Raw genomic sequence first — 27,608 nt, 5'->3', positions numbered from 1 at the left:
TCTGACGGGAAGTACATCTGGTTTCTTTCCTGTTTTATTTTCGATTTGCAGATATTTGGAGTTTCAACAACTTACTCGCACGTCGGCAGAGGCAGGTAAAAAACACTCTTTTATCATCTCAGCCACATTACTTTTTGATTGATCAACATAATAATAAGAAGGAGATTACAATATAACCCCTGCCTATCCCTATTGCCAAACCCACTCATCAGGCATTAGTCAATAGCGATCAATAACATGCTGAGAGTTGAGCAATTACTCGCAAAAGGGATTTGGCTGCATTCTTACATGTGACTTTTGATAAAGTCCCGCTGTACCCGACTCACGAATGCGTGCGGCGATTGTGGGGGTGCTCCCTAGCTACACATTCTGACCACTAAGGGACGCTAGTACCACAACGTTATTGACGTGTCAAACTTAAATAAAACATTTTGAAATTTGATGACTAAAAGACAAACACATAATATGGCCATTGTATTGTAAGATGAGGTCATATGAAATGTGTTTTAATATGGAATTTGTATGAAAATATACTGTATATTATATTTCATAACGTTTATACTGATGTTAAACTCTTAAAAAATGACTTTTTATTTCTTTCCAAATATTTATATGAAATAATATACGTTTGTACAGTTTAAAAAATATATATTATCCTTCTGATTTCAAAATGTCATTTTTTTTCAGCACAATAACTTGGTCTTTCAGTCCAAGTTAGTGGGTCGGACCTCTGAGCGTGGTCACCAGCATTACCGTTTGGTAGCGTCGATGCTGGACTGTAAGGTGAAATTCCTGAGATCACCTCATCCAAAACACGCTGCTGCAGCCCTCTCTCAAACCAAAGTAACGGCCTTACATTACCTCTGCAAACGGTTTGCAGCTTCTCTGAGTCACTCCGAAACTGACTTCTCCGCCTTTGTGAGGACTCGACATGCTTGAATCGATACACACGCTCCTGCTCATGTCTGTGTAAAACCGTCTCCGCCTAAGAATGGACCAATGAAGTCATTGTGCTGAAAAAACAAAATGACGAAGAAGCCCGTTGTGGAAAAGGACATTGTGAAATATAAATTGGCTTGGTAAAAAAACTTTAAAAATAAATTTCATAAAACACTAGAAATAATAATAATACATTTTATTTATAAGGGCCTTAAATAAATATAGTAAGTTTTTTAAAAAAAGGTTTGACGTTGTTAAAGTAAAAATGCTTAAATATTTAATTAAAATAAAGTGATAACATTAAAGAATATCCAATTATCCGGAAGAACGCATTTCACAATACGACCTTTTACAATGCAACACATTGGAAGTGCGAAAAGGACAGCAAAGAAAATGATGATGAATGGGGCTTTCCTAATGTGGCGATGGCAGGAAGCAATCGAGTCATGTGAAAGTCACACTCATTTTCTTCTTCTTCTCTGCTCGCTCATACGCACGCCCGCACCAGAATGACGGACGCTCAATTGATCAACGGCTACGACAGCGACGTGAGTTTTTGCCTTCTTTTGATTGGGCTAACGACTGGTCAACATGCTCATGTCACATCGGTGCTAAAGTAGCATGTTCACAATAGGGCATGTCGATTAGCGTGTTGCTAATGCAGACTGTTGCTAACGCAGTGTGATTGACATGTGCGTGGCGGTCTCAGTTCCAGTTCAACTTGACGCCGTATGAATACATTCCTCCCGTGGATGTGAAGACCGAAGCCTACATACCTGAGACAGGTAATCTCGGTCTTGCGGTGATGACATCGTCAACGTCGCAGCCACGCGCCTCCGCTAACTAGTTTCCGGCGCACGTTGGCGTTTCAGCACACGGCCCTTACATCCAAATCATCGAGGAGCCCAAACAGGTGAGCAGCTAACGAGCTAGCAGTCCAACGCCGAGGACGAGCCATCGTCATCTTCTTCTTCTTGCAAACCTTTTGCCAGCGTGGCTTTCGCTTTCGTTACGAGTGCGAGGGTCCGTCGCACGGGGGCCTGCCGGGTGCCTCCAGCGAGAAGAACAGAAGGACGTACCCCACCGTCAAGGTGAGCTCCGCTGCCCACCGGCCCCCCCAAAGGTTTTGGTTGACATCTGACGCTGACTCCTTCCGCACGTGTGCCAGATCAACAACTATGTGGGTCACGCGCGCGTGGAGGTCCAGTTGGTGACCCACATGGACCCGCCGCGTGTGCACGCTCACAGCCTGGTGGGACGTCACTGCAACGAGAACGGGACATGCACCCTGGACGTGGGACCCAACGACCTGACCGCCTCGTCAGTATCCTTCTCGCCTTTCACGTCATTTTTGACGCCTTTGCCTTTGTCACTTTTGACATCCCGGTCTCTGCGGTCAACTGGTTGCAGTTTCAGCAATCTGGGCATCCTCCACGTGACCAAGAAAGGCGTGGTGGAGGTTCTGACGCGTCGTCTGCGAGACGAGTGGCGTCGCCGTCGGGGAGGCTCGGCCCACCTGACGGCGGCGGAGGAGAGCGCCCTGAGCAAGGAGGCCAAGGAGCTGTCAAAGATGGTGGACCTCAACATCGTCAGGCTGAAGTTCACCGCCTTCCTCAAAGACAGCAACGGAGGTTTCACGCGAGCGCTCAAGGCCGTCGTGTCCAACCCCATCTATGACAGCAGTGGGTCCCGTCCGCGCCGCTCGCCACTCGCAAGGCCCCGCCCCTCGGCCGTTCACCCCTCTCTCGGTTTTTTTTTTTCCTCCTGCCAGAATCTCCCAACGCGTCCAACCTGAAGATCTCCCGCATAGACAAGACGTGCGGATCCGTGCTCGGAGGAGACGAGATCTTCCTCCTCTGTGACAAAGTCCAAAAAGGTGCCGAGTAGGCATGTCGCGTTGCATTTTTTTTCCCAGTACGAGGATCCACTGATACCGATGCCGAGGACCAATTCCACTCGTACTTTGACAGGCAATTGTGAGCAAAGCCCTTTCTTTTTTTTTTTCCCCCGAGGAACGATTCACAAACGTGTCAAACCGATGCAATCTGAAGCTCAAGCTAACAAGGGCAGCGTGAGGTGGTGGAGATGATGTGAAAGTATTCACTTACGAAAATCGCACACAATCCTTGAAATTGTCGCAAATGTGGTGGGAGGCGAGGGGCCGGGTTTCCTCGCGTCAAGGCGTGGCGCCATCTTGAGTCACTTCACAGGCGCGGGCGGGCTAATTGGCAGGCGAGCCGGGTTCCTCATTGGTCAGCGGTTGGCCGCCAATCCACTAGTTAGGCCGCTGTACACATGCTCATCCTGACACGTGGAGTGACGCAAAGATGCTGATCGAAGGCCCCGTGAATCTTCGCCGCAGACGACATCGAGATCCGCTTCTACGAGGACGAGGACGGCGGCTGGGAGGCGTTCGGCGACTTTGCTCCGACGGACGTCCACAAGCAGGCGAGTCAAAGGTCGCTTCGCCGCAGCCGCGCTTCGAGAGCTAGCGTGACCTCGGGCTGCGCCCTCCCTTCCTTCCTTCCTCAGTACGCCATCGTGTTCAAGACGCCGCCGTACCACACCGCCGAGCTCGAGCGGCCCGTCACCGTATTCTTGCAACTCAAGAGGAAAAAGGCGGGAGACTGCAGCGACCCCAAACACTTCACGTACATACCACACGTTCAAGGTCAGCTTCTTCACCTTGCTCCCCCGTCCTCCTGCGCTACCAAATGTGCACGATGGTTCTTTGTCCCAAGTTGCTTAAGGAGAATCGCACAATCGTGGAGCCTTAGGCTTGGTACACACATAAGGACTTCATATCTTTGATGTATTCTTTTCAGTGGCGGGCCGTACATTTCAACCATAGGCCTTCAGTGACGTCACATACATTACCACAATACAGGAAAAGGCTCGTCAAGCAGCACTTAATTTCAGGAGCATTTAAAACCATCAAGTATGCATTCACAATTAAGAGCAGGAAACTAAATTTATCGATATTGTCAAAAATAAAAAGATGATTTAAAAATACTAAATAAAATGCCACCCAAATGACGCCGCGTGATCTTAAACAAGTCTGTCCAATAAATTGCGCAATGTCGCAGTTTCATATAAGACACCAACCAAACAATAACAAAACAAACTATTCTTTGAAAATAAAGTAAACAGATCATTTGCATTTTGAAAATCGGCGATACAACAGCAAATAACTGAAAATGTTGAGCAGCTGAGATTGAAGGAGGGTAAAGTATGAGCCTTAATGGACACTTCTTTCTTCCTTTCTTTTCTGATTGATATAAAAATGATTTATTAGATATAAACACATAACGGGGTAGGACTAGATACGTTTTTTTACTTCTTCCTACTCCCTCGAACATAACTGTTAAATGAAGACTGATTTCTTTCTTTTTTACTATTTTATTTACCTTATTTTCTGTCAAATTATTACTGTATATGTTTTATGTTCAATAAACAAACCAAACGAACTTTCGTGCACGAAGGTGACTACAATGCGCCATTATAAATTGCAGGTGAGCAGATTTATTTGATACATTTTTGTATCTTTGTCATTTTATTTCGTTACCATTAATTTAATACTAACGAAATACAATGACAAGAAGAAATGTAAAATAAAATTCATTTACTCACCAATGTAGTGTCTGTTCACTGAGCTCCACATCTACGCGAGTGTCCCCAAACGTTTTTTAAACGCACCGTAGTTTGTAAGTGCCCAGCCGTGCTCTGATGTTTCCTTGTTGCCTTGGTAAAACAACTTCAATGGGTAAATCCAGTGTGGCTCCAAACACCAAATCGGTCCGTTGCAAGCAATCAGCATTTCCAGCTGTACAATTTCTGAGCGTTTCTCAGAGGCTGCGAGCCACGGGTACCGTTCATAATTGCTCGTCTGAAAATGACGGACAAAGCCTTTTCCTTGCTGGGACAGGCTAACTAGCGCAGGAGTTGGGTGACCTCTTCGCACAATATCCAGCTTTTCGTGGAAGGTCCGTCTTGAAAATTGTGTGGAAAGTAGTTCTGCGACCAGATCGACGTCTTCTTCTTCGGCCATTTTGGGTTAAAATGCAGTGATAGCTCCCTCTAGCAGGCGCTAAACCATTCCAGCTGGCCCCGGTGCGCAGACTCGTGATCTGATTGGCTATTGCAACCTGACTATGCCCGTTCATTTACAGCGCACAGGGGCCCGCTCTGTTTAATCTGAAGGCCCCCGAGCAAGTTTAATTTACCTGGCAACACAAGATAGCTGAAATATGATTGGTTAAAATCTCTACCATAATAAGTTATTTATCAAGTGGCTTTCAATGTTATTTTAAATAACATTGAAAGCCACTCGACTAAGTGGAAATAATATGACGTAAAGAATACAGAAAATAAATTTGTTTACATATTTATGAAAATAAAATAAAATGAATTAAATTTATTGCCCTGAGGGTCCGCCACCGATTCTTTTTTTTTTTTTTTTAATCTGTGACCGATTCCAATCGAGACACAGAAATCAGGCACAAGTGGTGCTTGTTTTCGTTTTCTTTGGAGTCTTCTGAGCCTTTGGAATTGGAAACTTTCGCTTTTAATCGTTGAATAAATGCACCTTGAAAATCAAATCTTCCTCTTTGCTTTTCCATCCTGTTCAGACAAAGAGGAGGTGCTGAAGAAGAAACAGAAGCCCCTCCCACACTACGAGCCCTGGCGAGGAGGCGGTGAACGAGGCGGAGGAGCCGGTGGCGGCTTTGGAGGGGGAGGTGCCACGGGTGAAGGTGAGACTCATGCGAACCGCCAATGCCAAAAAGCAAACGTGAACCCTTTGGCGGTTTGTCTCTTTGAGGTTTTCACTTCAGCCAGCACATGAACGGTGCGGTGGGCGGAGCAGGAGGGGGCGGAGTTTTCTACTCGGGAAACGTCGGCCGCTTTGGAGGAGGAGGGGGAGCGCACATGGTGGGCTCCGCCCCCCAACAGAGGCAACTGTCAATCATCGGTACGTGACCTCCCTGCGCACGTGTCGTCACGTGAAGCGTCGTTCAGAGGTCACCGTGCATCGTAGACAGGCGCACATCTTAAGTCAAAGTTTTAACCTGGATTTAAATGCATTTACACTCAGGGCAGACTCCACTTCCGTTGGTCGCCATTTCCATTTGCGTGTAGCGTAACCGCTAAATGCGGCTTCACCATGTTTACTTGAGCCAGTCTGCACATCTCTGAGCCCGACATGTCAATCACGTCTTGATGCGTCATGTGACGTGCGTGTTCATTGGCATGTGATGTCATCGGTTGCCATTTGTGTGCTCAGGCATTTTTTTTCCCCGTTTCGTGTGGTTCACGTAGCACAGGTTATTCATGCGTCGCATCATGCGTTATTGACGGTTCCCGTGCTGTCACGCGTCTCATCCGCAGCTGCCGCTTTCCAGGCCGGAGCGTCCGGCGCCAGTCGTCAGGCGCGCGCCGCCCTCCTGCGCTACTGCGCAAGCGGCGACGCTCGCTTTCTTCTGCGCCTGCACGGACGCCTTTGCGCCATGCGGGACGCCGGCGGAGACACGTCAGTCAGACTCCCCCCCCCCCCCCCCCCGTCCCCCCCTAGCCATCGCTGGCCCCCACTTCCTTTCTAATGTCCCGCCTCTTTTCCTCCCGCAGTCCCCTGCACCTGTCAATCATCCACCAGCAGATGGCTGTCACCTGCGAGTTGATTGACACCTTGCAAAGCAGCGGGCGGGGGCATGTACTCGACGTCGCCAACCATCTGCAGCAGGTCGGTCCTGCCGCGAAATGGAACACCGCCGATGCGTCACGTGACCGCGCAAAACGAATTCGGTGGACTCGTGAAATGCGTCTCCGATTAAATCACGTGAACGGCTAAGTGACGGTGTGGCCAACGCACGTAACGCATGTGTGCGATTTGACTGTCAGACGGCACTCCACTTGGCAGTGCTGATGCGTCAGCCGTGCGTTGTGGAGGCCCTGATGAGGGCGGGGGCGGACCCCGGCCTGCGGGACCGAGACGGCCGCTGCCCGCTGCACCTGGCGGCGCTGGGCGGCGACGTCGCCACGCTACGCGCCGCGCTGGCCAACCTGGGGGAAAGACACGCCCACCTCTTGACCGCGGCCGATTACCACGGTGAGTGGGGGGGGGGGGGGGGGGGAGACGTGCGTTTAAAATGCGTTATCGTCACCTCTGTCATCATTCACGAGGCATTATGTGCCGTCAAAACATTTCGGCACGTATGTCATTCAAGTGACACGAGGTGTCGTTCACCTGTCAGCAGTGTGCGTCATTCATGTGTTGTTCACCGTTCGTTAATTGTTGTCACACACACGCCCTTCACGCGTCATTCATCATCTGCCATTTACACACGCGAGCATGTGACGTTTTGGCGGTCTCGCCACATGTGGCCACGTGTCATTTGCGTGTGTCGTCGCGTCAGGTTTGGCCCCGCTTCACCTGGCGGTTCGTCGCGACGGTCACCGTTGTCTGCGCCTGCTGGTGGAGAGCGGCGCCAAGGTCAACGCACCCGAGCTGAAAGGCGGACACACGGCTCTGCACATGGCCATCAATCAAAACCTCCTCAAGGTCGCCTGCACGCTGGTCACGGAGGTAAGCGTGTACACGCCGCCTCGGCGCTTTTGGAGGAAGTCCTACTGTGCGTGATCCTCTCTTGTTTGTGTCACGTTGCGTGCGTGGTGGTGGTGGTGGAGGTGGACCCCAAAAAGCAGGCAGGAGGGAGGAGCAGGGTGTACTTGAAGAAGTGTATTGATAAAACACAGAGAAAACAAAATCCATAAACAATCATAGTCCAAAGCAGCAAACAAAAATTGCAACTCAAGCTAAAACAGAACCGTGACCAAAACATGACCGAAACAAACCTGACAGCAGCAAAGGAACAGCAAACAAACGAACATGACAGTAGCAAAGAGCAAATGGTCGGGCTGGGAGTCCTTTTAAAGCACCGATTACCTAATGACCAACAGGTGTACAGCTGCAGGGGGAGCCCTACAGTGCCCCCTGTTGGTCCCAAACCGAATCATGACAGTTTTCCTCTTGCAGTTGAAGGCGGACGTGAACGCACGCACTTTTGGAGGAAACACGCCTCTTCACCTGGCGGCTGCCGCCCACGCGCACACACTGTGCTCCGTTCTGCTGGCTGCCGGTATGCGCGCACACAGCCTGCGTCTCGTACCCACACGCGCACACAGGCAGGCGCGGGGGGGCCACGAGCCGTTTCCCAAGATCAAGAAGGCAGAGTACACTCTCGCGACCTTTCACGAGATCGCAAGGACGTGACAACGCCACTTGGGAGACGGCGACTCTCTTACACGCAGCGACCGGTTTTGCGTTCAGGTGCCGACAAAGACGCGGAGAACGACGAGCCGCTCGTCTTAAGCTCCTCTGATGACGACGACGAAGAGCGTGAGGAAGAGGAGGCGGGGGCCAAAGTATCCTGGCAGCCAATCGGCTGCCGGAAGAGACGAGTGGGCGGTCACACGGCGCTGGATCTGGCCAAATGTCACAAGGTAGCCAACTCTCCTTCAAAGTAAAAGCGCCGTCTGGCTGTCCACCGCGGCGTAAACGTTCCGCCGTCTGACGCGACAGGTTAGGAAGCTGCTGACGTCCGCGTCCGCTCGTCACGTCTCCAACAAGATCAAAGACAAAGCAGGTTCGTCTCAGGCTCGCGTTATCACGCGTCCTTTGCGTGTCGTCGCTTTCTACGTGTCGTTCGCGTGTCAATCCGGCGTTCCTTTGCAAGTAAAAAGTGGCCGTGGTCTTTGTGACGTGCTTAGATGGGGAGCGTTGGCAGGTGGACGCGTGCACGCTGCGTGAGCTGGTGGATGCACTGAGCGACGCCGGCGTTCCGTGGAACAAGCTGGCCGACAAACTGGGAATGATGACGCTGGCTCACCTCTACCAGGATAGCCCCGCCCCCTGCCACAGCCTCCTGCAACACTACCAGGTCAGGACGCCACATCCCCGCTTGACCTGCTAATCAACATCGTCGCCGCCCCCTTTCCTCATCCTAAATCTTTTGTCACTATCACGGCGGCGTGTGCGCACAGCTTGGCGGCGGTCCCGTGGAAGATGTGCTGGAGGCCTTGGAGTCGCTGGGGGTACACGAGGGCGTCCGCCTGCTGCGCCGCCACCATCGCCCTGACGCGCACGCGCCGCCGCCAGACAAACTCAGACAAGGTGCTGACATACACGCAAGCTCCCGATACATTTTAGAGTTCTTTTTCAGATTGTTTGATTTTTTATTTTTATTTTTCTCAAATCTTGAAATGGCCCCGCCCCACCGTAACTCTGTGAGGTCTTCCGCACCCACCCGGTGCCTCGGGTATGCGGACCAGAAGCTATTAGAAGTACCGAAAACTAAGCCTAAGCTCAGAGGGGATGGAGCCTTTTCCGTTGCTGGTCCCTCTCTTTGGAATGACCTCGCTAGCTAGCGATTACTTTGCTGCCTCGTGAAAATAAACATTTGTCAAGTCAACATGCTTACACCGACAGCGAGGATCGTTTCAGGCCAGTGTAGGCATTATGGAAGACCGACGTTGCCCAGTTCTGATATGTCCCGTTTTCATTGTCAGCTGTAGTTTTAATTCTGCTAAATTGGTGAAAAGCTCACCACTGATGCGACAAGTGATGCAAGTGATCATTTGAAAATGTGAACACTGGCATGGATTTATAGAAATAACGTGCACATTGATCTTTATCTGTTTTATGCGTGATGTTTGAGAAAGTACAGCAAGAAAATGTGAAACGTGAATATCAAGTTGGATTTCCATTTCACATCTGGACAGGACTTGGCCAAGTTGAGTGCAAAACGCAGTTTGAAAACAAAGACAGTCACGATTTCAAACAATTTGCCCCTGCTAGCTGAATGCTAACACACAATGGAAAATGCCCAAGACGGGCTAATGATTAGAATTGATAGTCGTGGCGTCGAAAGCTTATGGGGCAATGGATTTTTGAACACAAACAGTGCCGTAACACATGTAGACAGACAAAAGGTGTACATTATTTATCCTCTGCGAAGAGCGACTAATATTATTGCCCCGTACCGAGTCACTGAGAGTCGTGGTGACTCTTCTTCATTTGTGTCTGCGGGATGGCATAATACTGCCCCACAGTGGCCAAGGCAGGCAGCATGACAAATTGATTTGAAGCATGAAATCATGATGCACAAATGCTTCACTTGTTTATATTCTATTGATTGATGTTATTGCAAATGTTTGTTGTCTTTTTTTTGGGGGGGGGGTCGCATCCATCATTTACAATGTGGAAAAGAAACATGAGAAAGGAGCGTGCTAAAACTCATATCTCAAGGCACCACTCTATGATGATTCTGATGATGATGAAGAAGGGTGTTTGTTGTCTTTGCTCATATCAGAATCGACAGTGGACAGCGGCTTCAGCAGTCAGCCGATAGAAGACGAGCAGCCGCCTGCGGCCAATCACTGAGCAGCATCAAGGTGACACGGCTGTGACGTCACTCACTCGCTCGAGAAAAAAAAAAATGTTTTCCGGTCGTCCGTTAAGATGACAAACGTTTTTGTGTTGAGCGTCAACGTTTCATTCTTGAAATATATGTTGCCGACTGTTGACGTGTGCATGATGATCAATAAATATATCCGACAGCTGTATGTGTGTGTACAAGTGTGTCGATCTGCACGTGCACCTGTGGCGGTGATTATTTTGGTCCGGACGATGAGGATTTCTCCCGTTGCCGTGACGACAGTCGTTCGTGCCGTGTTGAGTGGTTGCCACGGTGAGTTGCTCCCCATCTGTTGCCATGGCGACAGCATCAGACGAAGACAAGGAAGGGAAAAAGAGCGCTGGCGTCAAAGTCTTAGACGAAGCACGTCCTCCTCTTCCGCCTTTTTTCCCACGATGCGTCGCTGTGCGCGCTCCTCACGGCGTCACTTCCTGTCTGGATGCCAACTTGGAAGCTTGCGGCCGTGGCGTGTCCTCATTCTTCCCGCTTTCCTCTTCTTGCCGGGCGCCGCTGTCGCAGAGCAAATGCGAGGAGGCGACCTTTAAACTTTTGGCGCCGCGCGTCTTCTCTTTCCCGTCCGCGTGCTGCGGCGGCGAGGGGCTGAAGTGCGCCCTCTGCGGGCCACTGCCACCACCGTCCTCAAAGAGTCGCGCCTCGAAGGCCGCCAAGTCCTCCTCACCGGCGGACATCTTGGCGCGCAGCAGCATGGCGTATGTACCGTAACGCGTTTTCTGGGTGGGAAAAGACGTTCATTGATACGGAACTTCACGTCTAGTCATAAATTATTAAAAAGCTCGATAATGGTAGACACTTTTTTTTTTATACTGCCGTGGTTGTGATAGGTGTCAGTGTCTCACATCTTGAAACAGTGACCATTAAGTTGTGGAATATTTACTCTTTTTAGCAACCCTCCTTGACTTATGCAAGTGATGAAGGCCCACTTAAATAGACTCGAGACAATGTGAGTTACAAAATATTTTTGAATCTGTTGTCATTCTGAAGAAGCGCATCCCTCACCTCAAACTCCAAATACTCTCGTCGCGCTTTCTGCTCGTCCAACTCGCGACCTTTAACCTTGCGGTCCGGCGCGGCGCCAACCAGCTCGTCCAGGTCAGAGGACGCCGCCCGGAAGCGAGCCTCGTGAGACGCTGCCTGCTCGCCCTGCCGCACAAAACAAATAAAATGTCAACCGCACCGCGGGGTGTCCGAAAGGAAGGAAGGGAGGAAGCAAGGAATGATGGGGTGGGGTGACCCTCGGCCGCACCACTGGTGTGGTGTACTGTTTGTAGATTAAAGTGGGGTGGAACTGAAGGAATGAGTGTAGAAATGCAGGGTGTGCGTGGTGCGCGGCAGCTGTCACCGTGTGCGCTGAGAGTGTGGGAGAAGTGCGCACTTGCTCACGCGCGCAGCTGAGAGGGAACATTGGCCGTCTTGGTTTTGAGCACACAATACAAAGCAAAAAGTGTGATTCGTGCAACAAGAAATGGCGTGTGCGTGCCACCTGCGACAATTTGGTGGTGGAGCCGGGCAGCAGGGGGCGAGCAAAGCGCTTCTGCGATCCGATGGCGGGCGGAAAGGGCGGAGCCGAGAACATGGCCGCCACCACGTTGATGCGGGTGATCCACGATCGCATGTCCTCGCGCGACCTGACAGGGGAGAGAGGCGCACGCCTTAGCGGCAGACGGCCACGGCGCGCTAAACAAAAGTGCAACAAATGTTCCGGGCCTCCCGATCATGGGAAGGGTTGCTTGGTCCCATTTAAGGACGACGGCAGTTATCTTACAGCACTTTCCAGCAGCGCAGATGTGCACTTCAGCTTTCAAAATGGCTCCCTTTGAATGCTTTACAACTTGGCCATCCTTTTGACAGAAGGCCTACGTGCAACAGGTTGCAATCGAGGGTGTCAAGACTTTTGCTACATTGAATTGCAGCGCTCCTGTTGAAACCACGCTTACAAGCAATCGCAACTTTTGCAACACTTTCCTGTGCTATCCAATGAAGACTCGGAAATGGCGATGCACTTGTGTTTGTTGAGCGCGTAGGCCGGGCTGCTACGCTACGCTAAGCTACGCTGGAGTATTTCAAGGTAGATCACACAAAGGCGTCACAGGTTTTTCCGGTTTTGCCGAGCGGCAAGGGGCGGCTCCCTTACGGCGCCTGCATGAGGAAGACCCTCCAGTCGGCGGTGCGCAGGTAGAAGACGTTGGGCCGCTTGGCGTAGTCGGCGGCTCTCATGGCCAGCGCGTGGTGCAGCGACACGCCGTTCTTCACGTCGTCCTCCGTCAGCTGGCGCTCGGCGCCGTACTCGTCCTGCCAAACACACATCAGCGCAAGCGGTTCATCCGCCGCTCATCCGGTCGTCCATTCTCCCGGTGATGAGTTGCCGGCGTGCTTCTCTAATCCACGATCGACTTGGTTGATTTTGGTCCTCGATGAATGATTTAGAGGTGCAACAATTAATCAACAGCTGTTTTAGTAAGCAATTAAGTGTTTCGAAAAGACAATTGATCCATCAACAACTAACCACATTCATTTCTACAGCGCTTAAATTACAAAAGCTCTCAAAGGGCTTCACATGACCACAGCAGACAAATATTAATGACATCTGCTGATATCAACCCCATTAGAGGGCGAGGAAGAAATAAAAGAGAATCCTTGAGAAGGGGCCGCAGATGGGGTCACCGGCAGGTGGCTGAACGAAAAAAAAAAAACTTGAAAGTCACCTCGATGCAAAAATGAATCCGTCAAAGTTACCCGTCGATTCTAAAAGGAGTGGACAGCTGCAGCCGTCACCAGCAGGCCGCTAGGGGGCGCTCTCCACTTTTCCGTTACCTTCTGCAGGTAGAGCACGCGACCCTTCAAGGTGGCGTAGAAGGACTTCCAGCCTCGTTTGCCCCGCGCCGCTGCCACACAAAAGCATGGCCACAAGTTAGACGTGCCTTTCTCGAGGATGCCATCCGCCTTGCGCAGCGCTTGTCCGTGCGCGGGTCAGGGCTCGGGCTCGGGCTCGGCGACCTGAAATACTCAAAGAGGCATTTCGGCCATCTAACGCGCACACACGGAGAAAACACCAGGGGCCACGAAAACTCTTTTGACATCCAAAGGGAGAGGATGATGCCGCGGAAGGCAAATATTGTTTGTTTGTTTGTCTAGCGGCATGCATCAAAGTGCGTCGTGCGCTGTAACGAACAGGACATTTTATTTCTGCGAGCGTCCAAAAACATTTGAAAGGTTCGAAAAATCAAAGGCGCAAAGTCAAGTCATGAGATGAGAGGCGAAGTTCAAGTGTCGGCTGCCATCTGTCTGTGAGCCGCGTTCGCTTGGCGCGGCGCATACCGTCGAATCGAGTGGTCTGATTTCTCCCACGGCAATTAGGACGCACGATTTGAGCGACTCAAGGAAAACGACGGTTTGGTTTGAATGTCTCAGGAGCACCGTAATGCGGCAATTTTGAATACCATCAGAAATGTAAATCTCAGCACTCGAGAAAGAAGGAATGATTACCCCTGCCCTCATCCATTCATTCCCCGCTTCCCAAGCACCGCGCGGGGAGTCGCATTGGCAACGCCGCGTATGTCGGGTCACCGTGGAGAGATTCGCAAGTTGCCGAGCGGGAAAGGAAGAGACGCGTGCGTACTTTTCTTGCCGTCTGCGTCGGCGTGGACTTTGCGCACCAGGAAGCCGCTCTTATACAGCTCGCCGTCGGCCCGCTGCGCCGCAGCCGCCAGCTGGTTGCGGCCCATCCCCGCTCGCTTCAGCGTGTGGGAGGCGGAGTCCGTTCGGCCGTCGGCCGAGTCCGACGCGGACGTCCGCAGCTCCTCCTCGTCGCTGGGGGGAAAACGACAACATGAAGGAAAATGCCTCCTCCCTCAGTGCGCGGCATGGACTGGACGAAGCTTGAGTTAAGAAACTCACATGGTCCACTGGAGTTTGTCGTTCTTGATGGACGCATACAACGACTGCAAACAAACGCATAGCGCGCAAGTTAGCTTAGCATCAGCCACCAACCAGCAAACACAGCCCAAGCGTTCCTACGCCTTCGCGCTTTCAACATTCGAGACTTTTCCCGAGGCTTCTCGGTCAAAACCTGACCAAATCCATCTGTAACATTCTGATTCTTAAGAGGTCAATTTGCCGCCAAATGATTGTCGACATCGCAACTTTTGCATCGTCGCGTAAGAACCCTGAAGCACACAAGTGAGCTAGCAAACACCACAAGGAGCATCCCAGAACGCCGCCGCTGCAATTGTCCCCTAAACAAGATCTGCTGACCCAAGTGAGATGCACATCCGGCTCGCTGTTGACAAAATTGGGGCTCTAATCTGGAATTTTGTCCTCTTGCCAAAGTGGCGTTTTACTCCCAAATTCCCAAAACACGTTTCCTCTACATGTGCCACGACCAGTCGGATCAGTCTGACATTGACTGGCCAGCAGGCCATCGCGTGCCCTGCCTTCGATTGGCTGGCCGGATGGATGGATGGATGGATGGATGGATGCTCTTCCTGCTCTACCTTCTTCTTCTTGTCAGTCTTTTGCTTGGCGTTCCTGGGCGCCTCCTCCTGCGTTTGACCCAGCAGATCGGGAAAGGCCAGTGGCTTGAGCGAGCGCGACCGCGGCGTCCTGGAGCGCCGGAACGATTGCGGGTCTCGAGAATCGCGGGCGCTCCGCACCGAACCCAACGAACGCGAACGCAGACGGCTCGCCGACTGGATGCTGTTGACGCCGATCATGTCGCTTCAGCTGCCGTCGAATGGGGGGAAAGTAAATAAACGAAAAGGAGAAACTTCAATGACTTCCGCGTGGCACGGGAAAATGGCCACAAGATGGCGGTTGTGCCGTTTGGCCGCGCTCCAGCGCTTGGATCACAACGTCGCCCTCTGGTGGTCGTTGGGAGGCGGCAGCGGCGCCCTCAGGTGGTTGGACCACACTCGGGCTCCTTTGCAGGAAGGCGATGGCGAGGTAGGCGTGGCCACGTGTCGCCGTCCACGCCCCTCTGCAGACCATTCAATCCCTGCCTAAAATGGCCGATGTTCGTCTGGACCCGGACTCGTCAAAAAAGACGACAAAGTTCTTCCTTCCCCCTGCAGGAAAAGGCTCTTCCGCCCCCTCTTCCTCTGGCGCTGTGACTCGAGTGGCGGGGAGAGACACTCTCTCTCTCACCCTCTCTCTCGCTCTCCTCACGTCTTTCCTCTCTCTCACTGCGCATTTTCCCTCAACAGCTGCAGCCAATCACCACGCACGGACGCCAGCCGTGGCCCGCCCCCTCGGCTGCCAATCACGCAGGATGTGTTGGCTAAGTCACTGGAAGTGCAAAGTATTGCAGGAGGGGTGTGGGGGGGGGGGGGGCTCCACTGTCGTGACAGGTGTGCCTTCCGTTTTGTCTCTTCAGTAGCAACAGTGGGTCACAATATTAGGGACACGTTGCTAAAGACTAACTCTTGTCTGTTGTAAATCCACACACATACACAAACAGATCTCAGTTTGTGTGCGTGTGTGTGTGTCATTGCCATTGGTGTGCTGCAATTGGATGACAGAGCATCCATCACCTTCAGCATATCTTTAGGAAAGTCTCTTCCATTGTTCAGACCTTCCAGGTTGGAGATGAACTGACTGCAGGACATCCTCTTGCCGACATTCTGCAAGCACACAAACACAGACGCACACACACACACACAGACAGTCGCACCCGTTGGTCAGGACACTTATTCCCGACATTTCTCCACAAGCACAAGCTGTCAGTCACACTCACGTTTCCATGGAGATCAACATTCAACAGCATCAGAGCACAAGTCAGCGTGTGGACGCTGTCTGAGAGACGACAACAACAGCAACAACAACATGAGGTGTGTGCGTGCGTGCATGCGCGTGCATGTGTAGCGCCGCGCACCTTGGGCAGGGTGGCTGCGGGGGTTACAGGCGACGTATCTTCTGGAAAAGTGAGCGAGGACCCGCTCTCGCTCTTGAGTTTCTCCCATCAGCGTGAACTTGCTCAGGAAGATTCTGGAAGGAAGATCATGACATCATTACGATGACATCACCGGACGGAGACGCACTAGTGAATTATATCGCGCAGATAGTTCATGAGGCATGTGGATGATGTCGAGTGTGTGATGATGATGTTCGGTGGTGCCCTGAAACTGGAGTTGAATTCCTTTTTGTCACCACGCTCGTAACTCAAAAGACTAGCATCTCAAATCATCTCTTCCCACTGAAAATAATGGAAATGTCCAGTCCATTTCTCTTAGCTAATTGGTATGGCACTTGTCATAGTGACTGATCGTTGGTCTACATGTGTTGCTGCACAGGATGTGTTCAATGCATCGTTTAAAGCAGGCATGTGCAGCATTGGGCCCGAAGGGCCGCTGTCCTGCCTGTTGTCCATCTCCAACACACCCGATTCAAGTGACCAGCTCTGAAGCAGCACGAGAACGTTCTTTCTGATTGTGTGTGAATTTTCCAACGTATTTGAAAGGTGGGATTCGTAATCTCTAAACAGTCAGTGTTGCAAGAAACAAGAAGTGGCCTGCGCGGGCCCCATAAAATGATACGGCGGGCCGGCTCTGGCCCCCGAGCCACAGGTTGACGCCTGCAATGTGGATGACGGCTCTGTGTGCTGCCAACCTGAGCGCTTGGTCGATGGCTAGACCGTTGAAGTCAAAGTTGCAGAGATATTCTTCCGCCACCCTCTGACTGAAGTCGTTACTGCCAAGACACACACGCACGCGTGTTACATAATACATCTGTGCCACGCCCGCGCAGACGCATGCAGACCGACTTTTTGCCGAGGTGCGACGACACATCAGACTTGCGGAAGCCTTGCAGCCGATAGAGGCGCTCGGCGAGGCGTTTCGCGGCCTGCGGGTCGGCCTTGGCGCCGTTGGCCAGCGCGTCCCCGTGGTCGCCGCGCGCCAGTCGCTCCGCCACGTCGGCCTGCGGGTACAGCAGCTCGGGGGGCCGGTTGGCCACGCGCTCCCTGACAGGAAGAAAGAACACTTTCCATTGCCGTTTTTGTGCGTCGTCGTCGTTCTTCAAACTTTCTTCGGTCCGCGGGTGAGTGTGTGCGGTTGCCATGGCAACACAGTGTGAATGTCACACGTTCACAAAGGACGCGAGAATGCGATGATGGAGGCGACGGAGGGCACACTGCATTATGGTCAATCTGTCCGCCTTGCCGTCGGCAGACACGAGTCAGGGAAGGCCGCCCGCCCCGTTGGGCGAAGCGGAGCGACATTGCGCGGCGAGGCTTCCTCTTTCTTGCGCCCACAAAGGAGGAGGATGTCAAACAGGAAGTTGACTTCGGCGAGTCCTCCTGTCGCCCTCCGGAGCATTGTGTCGAGACAACACACAGGAAATACACCACGCGCATCCCCCCCCCCCCCCCCTTTATCCAGCAGGACGCGCCGGCAGGCTTGGCGCGATGTAGCATCATCAAAAAGCCGCGGCTCAGCCGACATAACACCGCAGGTGTTCTTTTTATGTTATATTAAAGGTTCCGGAAAGCATAAAATCAATAAAGATGCATTCTAGTGGAGTGTGTAACACAACGCGCATCATGGCTCCTCCTACTTGCCAGTGTCACATGACTGCCATGCAACCTGCTTGTGTCACACGCAGAAATACAAGGCGTAAACCACAGTACAGTAGACAGACCAAAAGACAGGCAGGCAGACCGACAGAGCACCCGACGGAAGCTTTGTCATCCATCTGCGAAAGAATTTGAGCCAGAGGCGCGAGCGGGAGGAAGAAGAAAGCCAGCGGCCCAAATAAAAAGTGCGAGCGCCTCATCGTCTGACCTGTACACAGCGATCGGGGCATGGAGGTAGGCGTCCTCCAGAGCCCCGCCCCCCCAGCATAGCAGGTAGCGTGCCATGTCAGCATGGCCGCCGCACCCGCCAACACGCCCGGCCTTGGATCTCATCCCTATCCATGGCAACCGCGGCCATCACAACAGCTTCTCCTGCTTTTTGCCCTTTCGGCTTTTTGTCCGCTTGTCCTTTTGCTGATTCTACTTTTTCTTTTCCACCCTTGGTCTTTGGTCGTCCTCGTCCTCGCGACTGTTCCCGTGCAACGCTCGTTCTCGGAGCGGCCCGGCTGAGGTTGTGGAGCGGGTGCCGGGCGTCAGTGGGAGGGGAAGATCTTCCTCCCCCGTTTGTCCTCTCGGCCTTCCTGCAGTTGCTTCTTTGCGCGCTTGCCGGAAGTCGTCGGCGCAGCAGGTAATTGACATCATCGAGAACAACAACAAGCGTTTGTTCCCCTCCGCTCCTCCATCGCATCTCGTTCTTGCCGACGTCTGCTAAGCATTCCGCTACACGGGTCACGGGAGAGCCGACGTGGGGGAGTTTTCCATCTGGAATTTCCTCCTCAAGTTCATCTGGCTCCAGGGGGGTGTGGCCCACCGGCAGGGATGCCGCCTTCATCTTCTCACAAGCATTAGATTTCAACGAGGGGCAGCAGTACGTGTCACTCTCCTTTCATTTGGAGTCATTGGCTGTGTTTTTTTTTTTTTGCTGCTCGAGAAAAGACCCATGCAAAATACGTTTCACATCTGGTGCCATCAGGTGGTTGAGAGCTGTTAATGCAGCAGGTTCGAGACTCCTCAAACAAATGAATGGCCTTTGGGGTTTCGGGGGGGGGGGCGGGGGGGTCAAAATCATGCCCCAAACGCACTCTTGTGTGGGCGTCCACTACAAGTCACTCCTGCCCTCTGGAAAGTTTGAATATTAAAAAAAAAAAAGAATCCACCTGAACACCATTTTGACCAGTGGACACCAATTTGTGCTCATGTGCCCATCAAGTGAGGAGGAGATACAAAAAGTCTGGAGGCCTTGCCTGAAAGTGAACAAGAAGTTGCCTTGTCCATTTTTCTCTCGCTTTTTTTTCCTTTTTTACACAGCCCGACTTTGGCGAACCCCGAGCATAGCATTCAAAGCCGATGTGAAGTGGGTGCGCAAAAAGTGGATCGATGCTGCGATTACCGACGATCGTTTCGAGGACTGGCCTCGGAAAAAAAAGGACTGCGAGCAGATGTTTTTCTCTTGCTTGCAGCTTTAACTGAGCTTGGAGTTCATTGTCGTCGCTGAACAATAACGTAATAACGCGTTGACCTCCTTCACGCGACTTTTCTTGGATGAAAATGAGCTTAAACGATGATTAAACTCATCATTTGACCACAATTGCACTTGAGCCGTCTGCTGTACACGCGGCCGACGCACCTTGACGCGAGTTTGACGTGAGGCACTAATAACGTCGCAAATAATGTTCAAGACTCACCTGGCAGCCGCGTGGAGCGACGGCGCCGAGCTGGTTTTGCGGAAGCCGTCTTTGAGGATGGAGCGCCGCAACGGCTCTTTCGCCTCGGAGCCGTCGTCCTCGGAGCACGCTCGCAAGGAGACTTCCGAGCGGGCGGCGGGCTCGCCCGCCTTTGACAAAGGGGCGAAGCTCAGCTGGATGATGTTCTTGGCGCTCTCGCAGATCTGACTCTGCAACCGGCGGCCAGAAATGATTTGAAAAGCAACCAACGCCAGAAGAAGGAACTGTTGCAAACAGACAACATGAGCAAAAAGCAATCGGAAGAGCCAAGAGTCCCCAGCGAGCAAAAGCGAAAAAGGGAGGAGAGGGTGCACCAACCTGGATTTCAGGGGTGAGCGTGGGCAGGTCAAAGGTGAAGACGGACGTGGATCCCGAGGTGAGCAGGTCGACGCTGTCCAGGCTGCTGAAGGAGGTTCCTTTGGCCCGGTGGCCCTCCATAATGCTTTCAAAATGGCGACTGAAAGAATCCAGGTGGCTGTCGGACGGCCGGAGGGGGACGCCGGCGCCCGCCGCCGACGGGCCTTTCACCTCCGACGTCCTGAACGGGAAGACCGCGTCAGCGTCGGACGGCTTTGCCCGTGTTCGGAATCGTCCTCATTATATATGGCCCTTTGGGTATCGTGCTCATCGACTACATTCCTACACGAGATGCACGGTCACTGTCCTGAGGTGACAAGCGCCAACTCTACGTTGCCATTGGCCGACTCCCACGTCACTCACCGGGCCAGGCTCCGCCTTTCCGACCGTACTGTCCATGCGCAAAGTCACGGATACTACAGCGGTGGGGAAAAAATAAGTCTTGTACCTCACGTGCATATTTTGTATTGATGTTGCACACATTAAGCTTTAAGATATACACCAATGGTAAAATAAATAAATGGTCACAGTTTGGCGAATTTCCATGCATGCATGGTAGGAGGTTTCGGAAAGCAACCCTCACACCATACAGAAAGACGAGAGCGTTTTTGGTTGAGTCATCAGTCAGACTAAAATTGACTTTGGGACCCGACTCAAGTGCCGTGAATGCCATTGCCCGATGTCAGGGGGCGGGACCTTCCGTAAGAAAAACCGTATTGAATAAATAAGTTCATTTCTAAATCCATTGTAGTGTTCAAAGCTCGCGTCCTCCCTAATCTGAAAGAGATTTCTGGCCACGAGTCATGCATTTGTCTCATACCCACGAACGGAAAATCATGCTGCTGTATCGCCGTAAAGCCCGATGGGATATATTTGATAGCATCCTTGTTTGAGATGCACAGCGGGATACGTTGAGAGCATTCTGCGGTCTATAGTCCCTCCTAAATCTGACCGCACTACAAAATCACCAACTCACTATCTCCAGCTTTCCGGGTTCGTTTGGGTTCACGTTTTGAGCGCGCCGCCCCGGACAGAGAGAGCGAGAGAGCGTCATCGAGATCATCGGTACACTTTCATCATCAGGTATGATCTATCACTGATATGACCTCTCACCCCTTCAGCAATAGACTGAAGCCACTGTCATGGTGGGAGGCGGCCTTCTGCCTCTGGCGCTCTCCCCGCACGCGGGCGCTCGGCCGGTTCGCCAGGCCATCCTCCTCCTCGTCCTCCTCCTCCATCGGCCCTCCCTCACTCCGACAGGCCCTCGGCAAAGCCTCGTCGGGATCCTCCTCGGCCGCCTCCGCCCGCATCACCTGTGCCGATACAAACTCCGCCATATCAGCCCTGTCACCGCGCTTACAAGAGGCAGAGGATGTCTAATTTGTGAGCAAAATCGATGATGATGTTTATTTTGATTTTGATGCAGACGCGGCAGACACGTCACCTCGTCCAGGTCAGTTTCTCGGTAGCAGCGCAGCGGCACGTGGTCCAGGTCCGTCTCGGAATATTTGACGCTGCGCCGAACCACGCCCGTCTCGGGGGCCGAGTCTCCCGGGTCGGAGGTGAGCAGTTCCACCTCGATCTGCCGAACTTTTTGGTGATGAGATGACCTTTGAGGCTGGACGGCCCTCCCACCCCGCCTCTGATTGGGCGTCTTGGCGGGGGCGGGGCTCAGCGAGGACGCAGCGGGCCGAGGACTGCCTGAACTCAAGACGAAAAGCAGCCCGTATGAAATGTTACATGTCACAAGTGTTGAATGTTTTGCGGGGTTTTTTTTGGACATATGTTAGATAGGAACATTTTTGACGTCACATATTTTATATCTGTGAACAGGTGTCGGTAACTAAGCTAACAATAGCATTCCTAAGCTTGAGCTAATTGGCTTTAAAACATTGAAGTTTCATAAATGGGACTTCAACCAGCAGCAGCACACCGCTATAGTATGCAAATCATATGTAAATTAGGCTGGTTTTGTGTGTGTATGTGTGTAAACATGTGACCTTTATTGCTGCTGTCTTCCTGGCTCTGTGCTCCAAACAGGAAGTTCCACTTGGCCTGGGCGATTTTCTGTGATCTCGAAGGCAGACTCACGTCTGAACTTTGGCCTGACTGAAAATAGTCAACATAGGTGTGCTGTTAATAAACCGTGGCGATCAAAAATATTCAAACCTAAAATTAGCTCGTGTGTTGTGTTTCTCTTTTTGTCATTGGCTAGCTCAACACGGCAAACATGAGATTTCCGTGCACGGGGGTCAAAGGTGAGCAAACTCCGACCTGGATCCCAGAGCCTAGATCGCAGCTAGACCGGCTCCAGCTTTCAGGAGACACGCTTCCTTCACCCAAGCTTCCCGTCAGCCCGCTGGAGCTCCGCGAGGACGTCCCGACAACCTTGTTGAGATCCTGAACATTTTCCTGCCGAGTCGCGGACAAATGCCCGACGGGTGCGCAATGATCCCGTCTTGCCTCGTCTTCACCTTGCTTTCGGAAACTCTTTTCGTTGGGTCTTGCAGCAAAGCGCCGGGACTTTTGCTGACAGACTTGCAGCCTGTCTTGGACTGGACTGGTCTTCTTGAGCTCTTTCCGTGAGGAGGATGAAGCTTCGACTGTTTGCCAGGAGGCGAGTCCACTAGAGGCGTCGGGGCTGTGTGAGCGATCGCGCCGCTTGGGCTCCCAGCCTGAAGCTCTGCGCTCTCCAGTCGAGAGCGCCGCTCGGTGGCGATGGTGCGGGAGGGGCGGATGCTGAGCGGAGTTTGAATTCTGCTCCGGGCGTGGGGTTAAGACATGCAAATGAGAAGCCGCAGGTGAGCGGGGTCCTTTCCTGCTCAAGGCATGCGAGACGCTTTCCGGTTCCACTTGAAGTTTGGTTTTGTCCGGCTTCCACTGTGGCTTCGGTTCGTTTTCCCGCAGCGGATCCAAGGAGGGGTCCTCATAAAGATCGGAAAGCGGTTGGGGTTTTTGAAGCAATGACTCTCCGACGCTTGGACTGAGTGACCTCAAAGACTCCGACGGGGAAGGCGTTGGAGAGGGACTTTGATGTCCCCAAAAAGTGTCAACATTGGAAAACGGGGAGGAGCTTCGCACACCATTTGCTCTGCTGCTCGGGACACCGTGCTGGATATCCGTAGGCCGTCCAGCTGGTAAAGGTGGTTGAAATCTGCCGGACAGTCTGGGACTTTGGTCCCCCGACCAAGAAGACTGCTGGATCTGGAGAGCGCCGTGAGAATGATCCGCCGATGTCCGAGCCGCTGTGTGGGGGGAGAACCCGGGGTGCGCACGCAGCCGATTGGACTCGGAGCTTCTCCCCGACCCGTCGGGGGAGTTCTGACAGCCTCCCCTATCGAGGTCTCTGAGCCGAGCGCCGGATGGCAAAGTGAGGGTACCGTGGGGCAGGATCGGCGACCCCGCCCATGAACGGCAAGTTGGCCACTTGTGGTTTCGCGGCAAGGTCGGGTTGTAGTTCTCGTTGCCGCGACCTGCAAAGCGCCGCCGCAATTCCGGTGAGCCAAACTCTTCCAGGGCGCGGTAGGTGGCATCTCGAGCGATCGCATCTCTGTGCAGGAAAGGAGAGCCCGGATTGGTAGAGGGGCGATGGTGAACCGGGCAGGGTTCAGCCCGTCCGACCCGGCTGCCGGATCCTAACGGATCGCTCGGTCGGCGGTCACCCGTCATATGAACATTGGCTTTCTCAATATACCCGAAGGTCACCACAGACGATTTCCTCTCCTGAGCGCCCGACCCTTGGACATCGCAGGACCGGCGGTGGAAAGTGGGTGTCGAAGGTTCATTTATGCGCCCGAACGCTGACGGAGGGTCGGTAAGCTTCCGCCTTTGATAGGGGTACGCATCGGACGACGGGGCAAGAGCTCCCGAGTACTGATGTCCTTGACTGGTGGTTGCGCATGTAAGGACCTGAAGCAAGTCCTCAAACGCGTCGGGTAGCATCTCCTCCTGGTGAAAGTAAGCAGACGAATCCAGGCTGTCCGGATGTCGGCCCTGCGGGCTAACCGAGTGCCTGGCGGACGAGATGGAGGGAGAGGAGCTCTGGAGCCCACCTGGCATTCGGCGGTGGGTACGTGGGGAATGGTCCGGACTTCGGTTGGGGCTGGAAAGGACGGAGCTCCTTTGAGACTGAGGGAGAACATCCGGACACTGAAGGATCAGGTGACCCCTTCCATCATCTCCGATCCCTGGAACCCTTCCTTCTTCTTCACCCGCAGACCGCACCTCAACATACAGGTGCAGAACTTTTCCCGACTGGGACATTTTAACACCTCAAATGCCCCAGGCTCCTTTTTTTCTCTGAAGACCTTTGCTGACGGTTCTGGACCACCTGGTCCGCAATCAAAGGCTAAAGGCTTGGAAGAGAGTCTGCGGTGTCACTGGAGCACCGGGAATGTTCCGTTGTCATTGTGTCAAGCTGCAGAAGAAGAAGAAACGTTCTCATTAGATAGGGAAGGACGACATCGCAAAGTGACACGTCTGTTCTATGGCTTCTGGTGCGCAACGCTTGTATTGATTTTCATATCGTATCAAATCTTCCCAGCATGCACCGAGCTGGCGTCGCCCGTCTCACAGACAGAGTAGAGGATGCCTTCGGGAGGAAAAGATGAACACGACGTTGAAAAGTCAATTTCACATGTTCGTCACTCAAGTCACGCAGCGTGATCGCTTTCTGAAGAAACCCACTGAAGCCCCACCCACCCGGCTGACATCGCCTGTCAATCAATGCTCAAAGTGCTGCTGCACCAGTCAGAAACAAGACACCTGTTTGTTGCATGTCACTAATTCTAAGTTCTTGCAAGTCAACCTACACTTCAACTCTCACACACTCACACACACACACACACACACACAGATAAGAAGACACTTAGTGCGACTTTTGCGGAACACAAATAGAAGGCTAATAGGATTACCTCTCACAAATTCTCTCGCACACTCACACAAATGCACACACACACACACATTTATGCAAAGGTGCACATACTCTGTCTCTCACTCGTATGTGCCCGCACGCACTCACACACACACACACACACACACACACACACACAAACAGGCAGCTGAGGTAGTCATGATGTCGCCGCGAGTGGAGCCGTTAGCTTACCTGTGTGTCCTCTGCTGTCATGTCCTCTGCGTTACCATAGCAACACAGTGGTGGCGGCTATTCCTCTTCTCTCACTTGTTGTGTGATGACTGGGCACCGCCTCTTCCTGCTTTATCAATCAGCCTGACCCCGCCTCTTTTCCTCGGGGCCGCCTGGTAGCCAATGGCGGGGCTCGCCGTCTGTCCTTGCGGCCGGTGCAGAGTGAGCGACGCTGACATATGTCACAAGGCATCTTAGCAGTCAGCGTGGGTGGGGGAGGGGGGGGGGGCAGATGCTAATTCCTGAGCATTCCACGAATACACCTGCACTCGAGCACCCCTGGCCACGCCCCTGGCCGTGGTGTCACGCTGCTCACTTGGTGCCTGTAGTTTACCGTGTCCTTTCACAAGGCGGGGCCACCAATCACTAAAGAGCATATTTGAGAGGCATTCCGGGCTGTAGGAGTTCAGATTTCACTTGAATCAAATGATGTCCCTATGTTCCGGCGCATTGGTTGAGCGGTTCACATGTTTGGCTCACATTTCTGACTTTCAGGGCTTGCTCTCATCTCCCACCTTGCCGTGTGCAGTTTGCATTTTCTCCTGGCGCTGGAGTGGGTTTTTTCCAGCTACTCACACACATTCTAAAATCATCCACGTTATGCTTGGTTAAACACTCTGACTTGTGCCGAGTTCGTCATGTGACTGGGAGAGATTGCTGGTCTGTATGTGCCTTGCGATTAACTGGTGACCAGTCCAGGGTGTGCCCTGCCTCTCGCCCCAATTCAGCTGGAAAAGGCTCCGGCGCGCCCGCCACCCTCATGAGGAGAAGGGCTATAGACAATGGAAAGATGGATGATTAACAAATGTCATCATCTTTCACGCATGCTTGAACATGTCACTCACATTTCAGGAAGTGAGGGGGTGACGAGGTCATTGATGAGGTCGTCATCACAGGCTTCGCCATATGCTCAACTTCTCAATTGCTCCAAAATGAGGAGCCAAAAATATTCTTACAGATTCCGGGCGTTTTCAGAACAGTTCTTGACCAGTTCTAGACCAGTTCCACATCGGTTCCAGGCTGGGCCCATATTATTTCTGCATCAGATCCGGGAAGTGACATCCGAGAAAGCATGGTCAGGAATTGTAGACAGCTGAAGTGAAAGTGGAACTTCTGCATTTGGCCTCATTGTCAGGGTCATTCACATTCATTTCAGGTAGTAGTCGCATAAAAATTGAGTCTCAATATGCTTCAGAATTATTGTCGTTGTTGGTCATTGCAACTGGACTTTGATGTTAGACACGTGCACTGTCAATAAGAAGTTTGCAGCGTGCTTACCATCAACTGCACCCGCTGAGAGAAGAACGACTGATCCATCCAAAATGATGCACTTACTGAAAATAGACTTTCTTCTCTTTGTGATCAAATAAAGCCTTTTCTTCCATGTCGCAAACACCAGCAACTCCTTTCACATGGAACCCTTTCATGTGTCTGTCGAGAGGAACTTTTCCCACACGGAACCGCTCGTCTCTCTTTTTCTCAGCAGACTGCCGTCGGCGTTCGATAAGAACGCGTCCACTGACTTCCAACATCACGTCTCTAATCAACAGTGTTCAATTCCACAAATTCAACAGGAATATGGTACAATGGTGCTCCAACCAGAACAGGCCCTAACTGTACAAACACATGAGACACTCAACTAGACCTGATCCAAAACCAACCAGAAGACGTGCAACCTCAACTAAAGCAAGGTCATGTCCAATTCACTAGAACTGGTCCAAATTCAATGAGCCCACGTTCAACTTCAACAAGTTCAAATTCAGCCAGAGCACGTTGCAAATGTACTGGGTGTCCAAATTGAAGTTGAACAGGTCCAAATAGTAGTAGAACTAAAGAAGGTAGAATCAACTTGGGTTCGGTGTAGAGCGCCTCGAGAATCTTAAACAGTCAGTGCTCTTGTCGGACTCACCTCGGGTGGTGGTGGTGTTGTTGTTGTTCGGGGTGTCTGGAGGGGTCAGCTGTGCTGTCAGAACTCAGAACCCGCCTGCCGCCCTGCGGCTTTGTACGCAGCGGTTCGGTTCCATTAGGCGGGAGAGTTGTGTTTTCATTTGACGTTCTCCTCTCATGTTTCCACGGTGACTCTAACTTCCGGGTCCAACGCGTGACGACACGGTGACGAGCCGTCGAGACGTTCGGCGTCATGGTGCATTTGAGGAATGTTGGAAGTTGGACAAAATTAAACACCAAAACAAAATACGAGCAAGAATATTATGACGGTAAATAATTTCATTAATTCATTGACAATTGAATCACAGTAAATTAATTACAAGGAATTCAAAGGGAGGGGAAAATGACTTTTTTGGGGGGGGGGGTGAATTTAATTTTTCATGTATTTCTTCATTTTGTATTCATGCCAAATAGTTATTCAGTTTATTGATTGTAAATCAAGT

At 52.1% G+C, this 27,608-nt stretch overlaps 2 protein-coding genes and 2 long non-coding RNA genes across 7 annotated transcripts; 2 read left to right on the top strand and 2 right to left on the bottom strand.

The window, feature by feature from the left end:
* Nucleotides 1–25: 25 nt before the first annotated feature.
* nfkb2 (nuclear factor of kappa light polypeptide gene enhancer in B-cells 2 (p49/p100)) lies at nt 26–10,557 on the top strand. Of its 4 annotated transcripts, none has more exons than XM_086121274.1 (23): nt 33–95; nt 688–783; nt 1,448–1,487; nt 1,649–1,724; nt 1,812–1,852; nt 1,932–2,030; nt 2,108–2,259; nt 2,350–2,621; nt 2,711–2,815; nt 3,302–3,387; nt 3,472–3,610; nt 5,568–5,690; nt 5,759–5,908; nt 6,325–6,466; nt 6,562–6,676; nt 6,835–7,042; nt 7,350–7,519; nt 7,970–8,072; nt 8,264–8,436; nt 8,516–8,579; nt 8,704–8,873; nt 8,977–9,106; nt 10,305–10,557. In XM_086121274.1, exons 3-23 carry the CDS (start codon nt 1,449–1,451, stop codon nt 10,373–10,375), a joined length of 2,628 nt encoding a protein of 875 aa, XP_085977400.1. In that variant the 5' UTR covers nt 33–95; nt 688–783; nt 1,448; the 3' UTR covers nt 10,376–10,557. The 4 variants fall into 4 exon arrangements, 3 of the variants coding, with proteins under 3 accessions (XP_085977401.1, XP_085977400.1, XP_085977402.1); XM_086121276.1 differs by having other exon boundaries at nt 688–843; XM_086121275.1 differs by lacking the exon at nt 688–783 and having other exon boundaries at nt 26–95.
* Nucleotides 9,617–25,334, bottom strand: LOC147198844 (uncharacterized). Its single transcript, XM_086121273.1, has 19 exons — nt 25,180–25,334; nt 22,350–24,492; nt 22,076–22,184; nt 21,520–21,776; nt 21,189–21,388; nt 20,037–20,256; nt 19,680–19,888; nt 17,185–17,382; nt 17,031–17,111; nt 16,297–16,409; nt 16,159–16,217; nt 15,956–16,045; nt 14,325–14,368; nt 14,047–14,237; nt 13,242–13,312; nt 12,562–12,719; nt 11,911–12,055; nt 11,427–11,570; nt 9,617–11,140 (listed from the first exon to the last, which is right to left on the bottom strand). Exons 2-19 carry the CDS (start codon nt 24,336–24,338, stop codon nt 10,826–10,828), a joined length of 4,593 nt encoding a protein of 1,530 aa, XP_085977399.1. The 5' UTR covers nt 24,339–24,492; nt 25,180–25,334; the 3' UTR covers nt 9,617–10,825.
* Nucleotides 17,201–17,953, top strand: LOC147198845 (uncharacterized). Its single transcript, XR_015101957.1, has 2 exons — nt 17,201–17,459; nt 17,591–17,953. It is a non-coding gene; the product is annotated as an uncharacterized LOC147198845 (long non-coding RNA).
* A 153-nt stretch (nt 25,335–25,487) lies between the features above and the next one.
* On the bottom strand, nt 25,488–27,299 carry LOC147198843 (uncharacterized). The gene is made up of 3 exons (XR_015101958.1): nt 27,128–27,299; nt 26,064–26,311; nt 25,488–25,991 (listed from the first exon to the last, which is right to left on the bottom strand). It is a non-coding gene; the product is annotated as an uncharacterized LOC147198843 (long non-coding RNA).
* Between the last annotated feature and the right edge of the window lie 309 nt (nt 27,300–27,608).

Source organism: Hippocampus guttulatus, chromosome 10 (genome assembly GCF_054856545.1).
Source record: "Hippocampus guttulatus isolate MCC_2025c chromosome 10, RoL_Hgut_1.0, whole genome shotgun sequence".
Classification (NCBI taxonomy): domain Eukaryota; kingdom Metazoa; phylum Chordata; class Actinopteri; order Syngnathiformes; family Syngnathidae; genus Hippocampus; species Hippocampus guttulatus.
Note: the sequence above shows the minus strand (reverse complement) of the source record. Positions and strands in the feature narration are given on the sequence as shown.

Bases quoted from the DNA above. Each gene is read 5' to 3' on its own strand.
- nfkb2 (XM_086121275.1), top strand. From the start codon at position 1,449: ATGACGGACGCTCAATTGATCAACGGCTACGACAGCGAC. The intron at 1,725-1,811 runs GTAATCTCGGTC...TTGGCGTTTCAG, and splicing joins AGCCTACATACCTGAGACAG to CACACGGCCCTTACATCCAA. The intron at 7,520-7,969 runs GTAAGCGTGTAC...TTCCTCTTGCAG, and splicing joins CCTGCACGCTGGTCACGGAG to TTGAAGGCGGACGTGAACGC.
- LOC147198844 (XM_086121273.1), bottom strand. From the start codon at position 24,338: ATGTCCCAGTCGGGAAAAGTTCTGCACCTGTATGTTGAGGTGCGGTCT. The intron at 19,889-20,036 runs GTTGGTGCACCC...CGCCGGTTGCAG, and splicing joins CGCTCACCCCTGAAATCCAG to AGTCAGATCTGCGAGAGCGC. The intron at 16,218-16,296 runs GTGCGCGGCGCT...GTCGTCTCTCAG, and splicing joins CCGCAGCCACCCTGCCCAAG to ACAGCGTCCACACGCTGACT.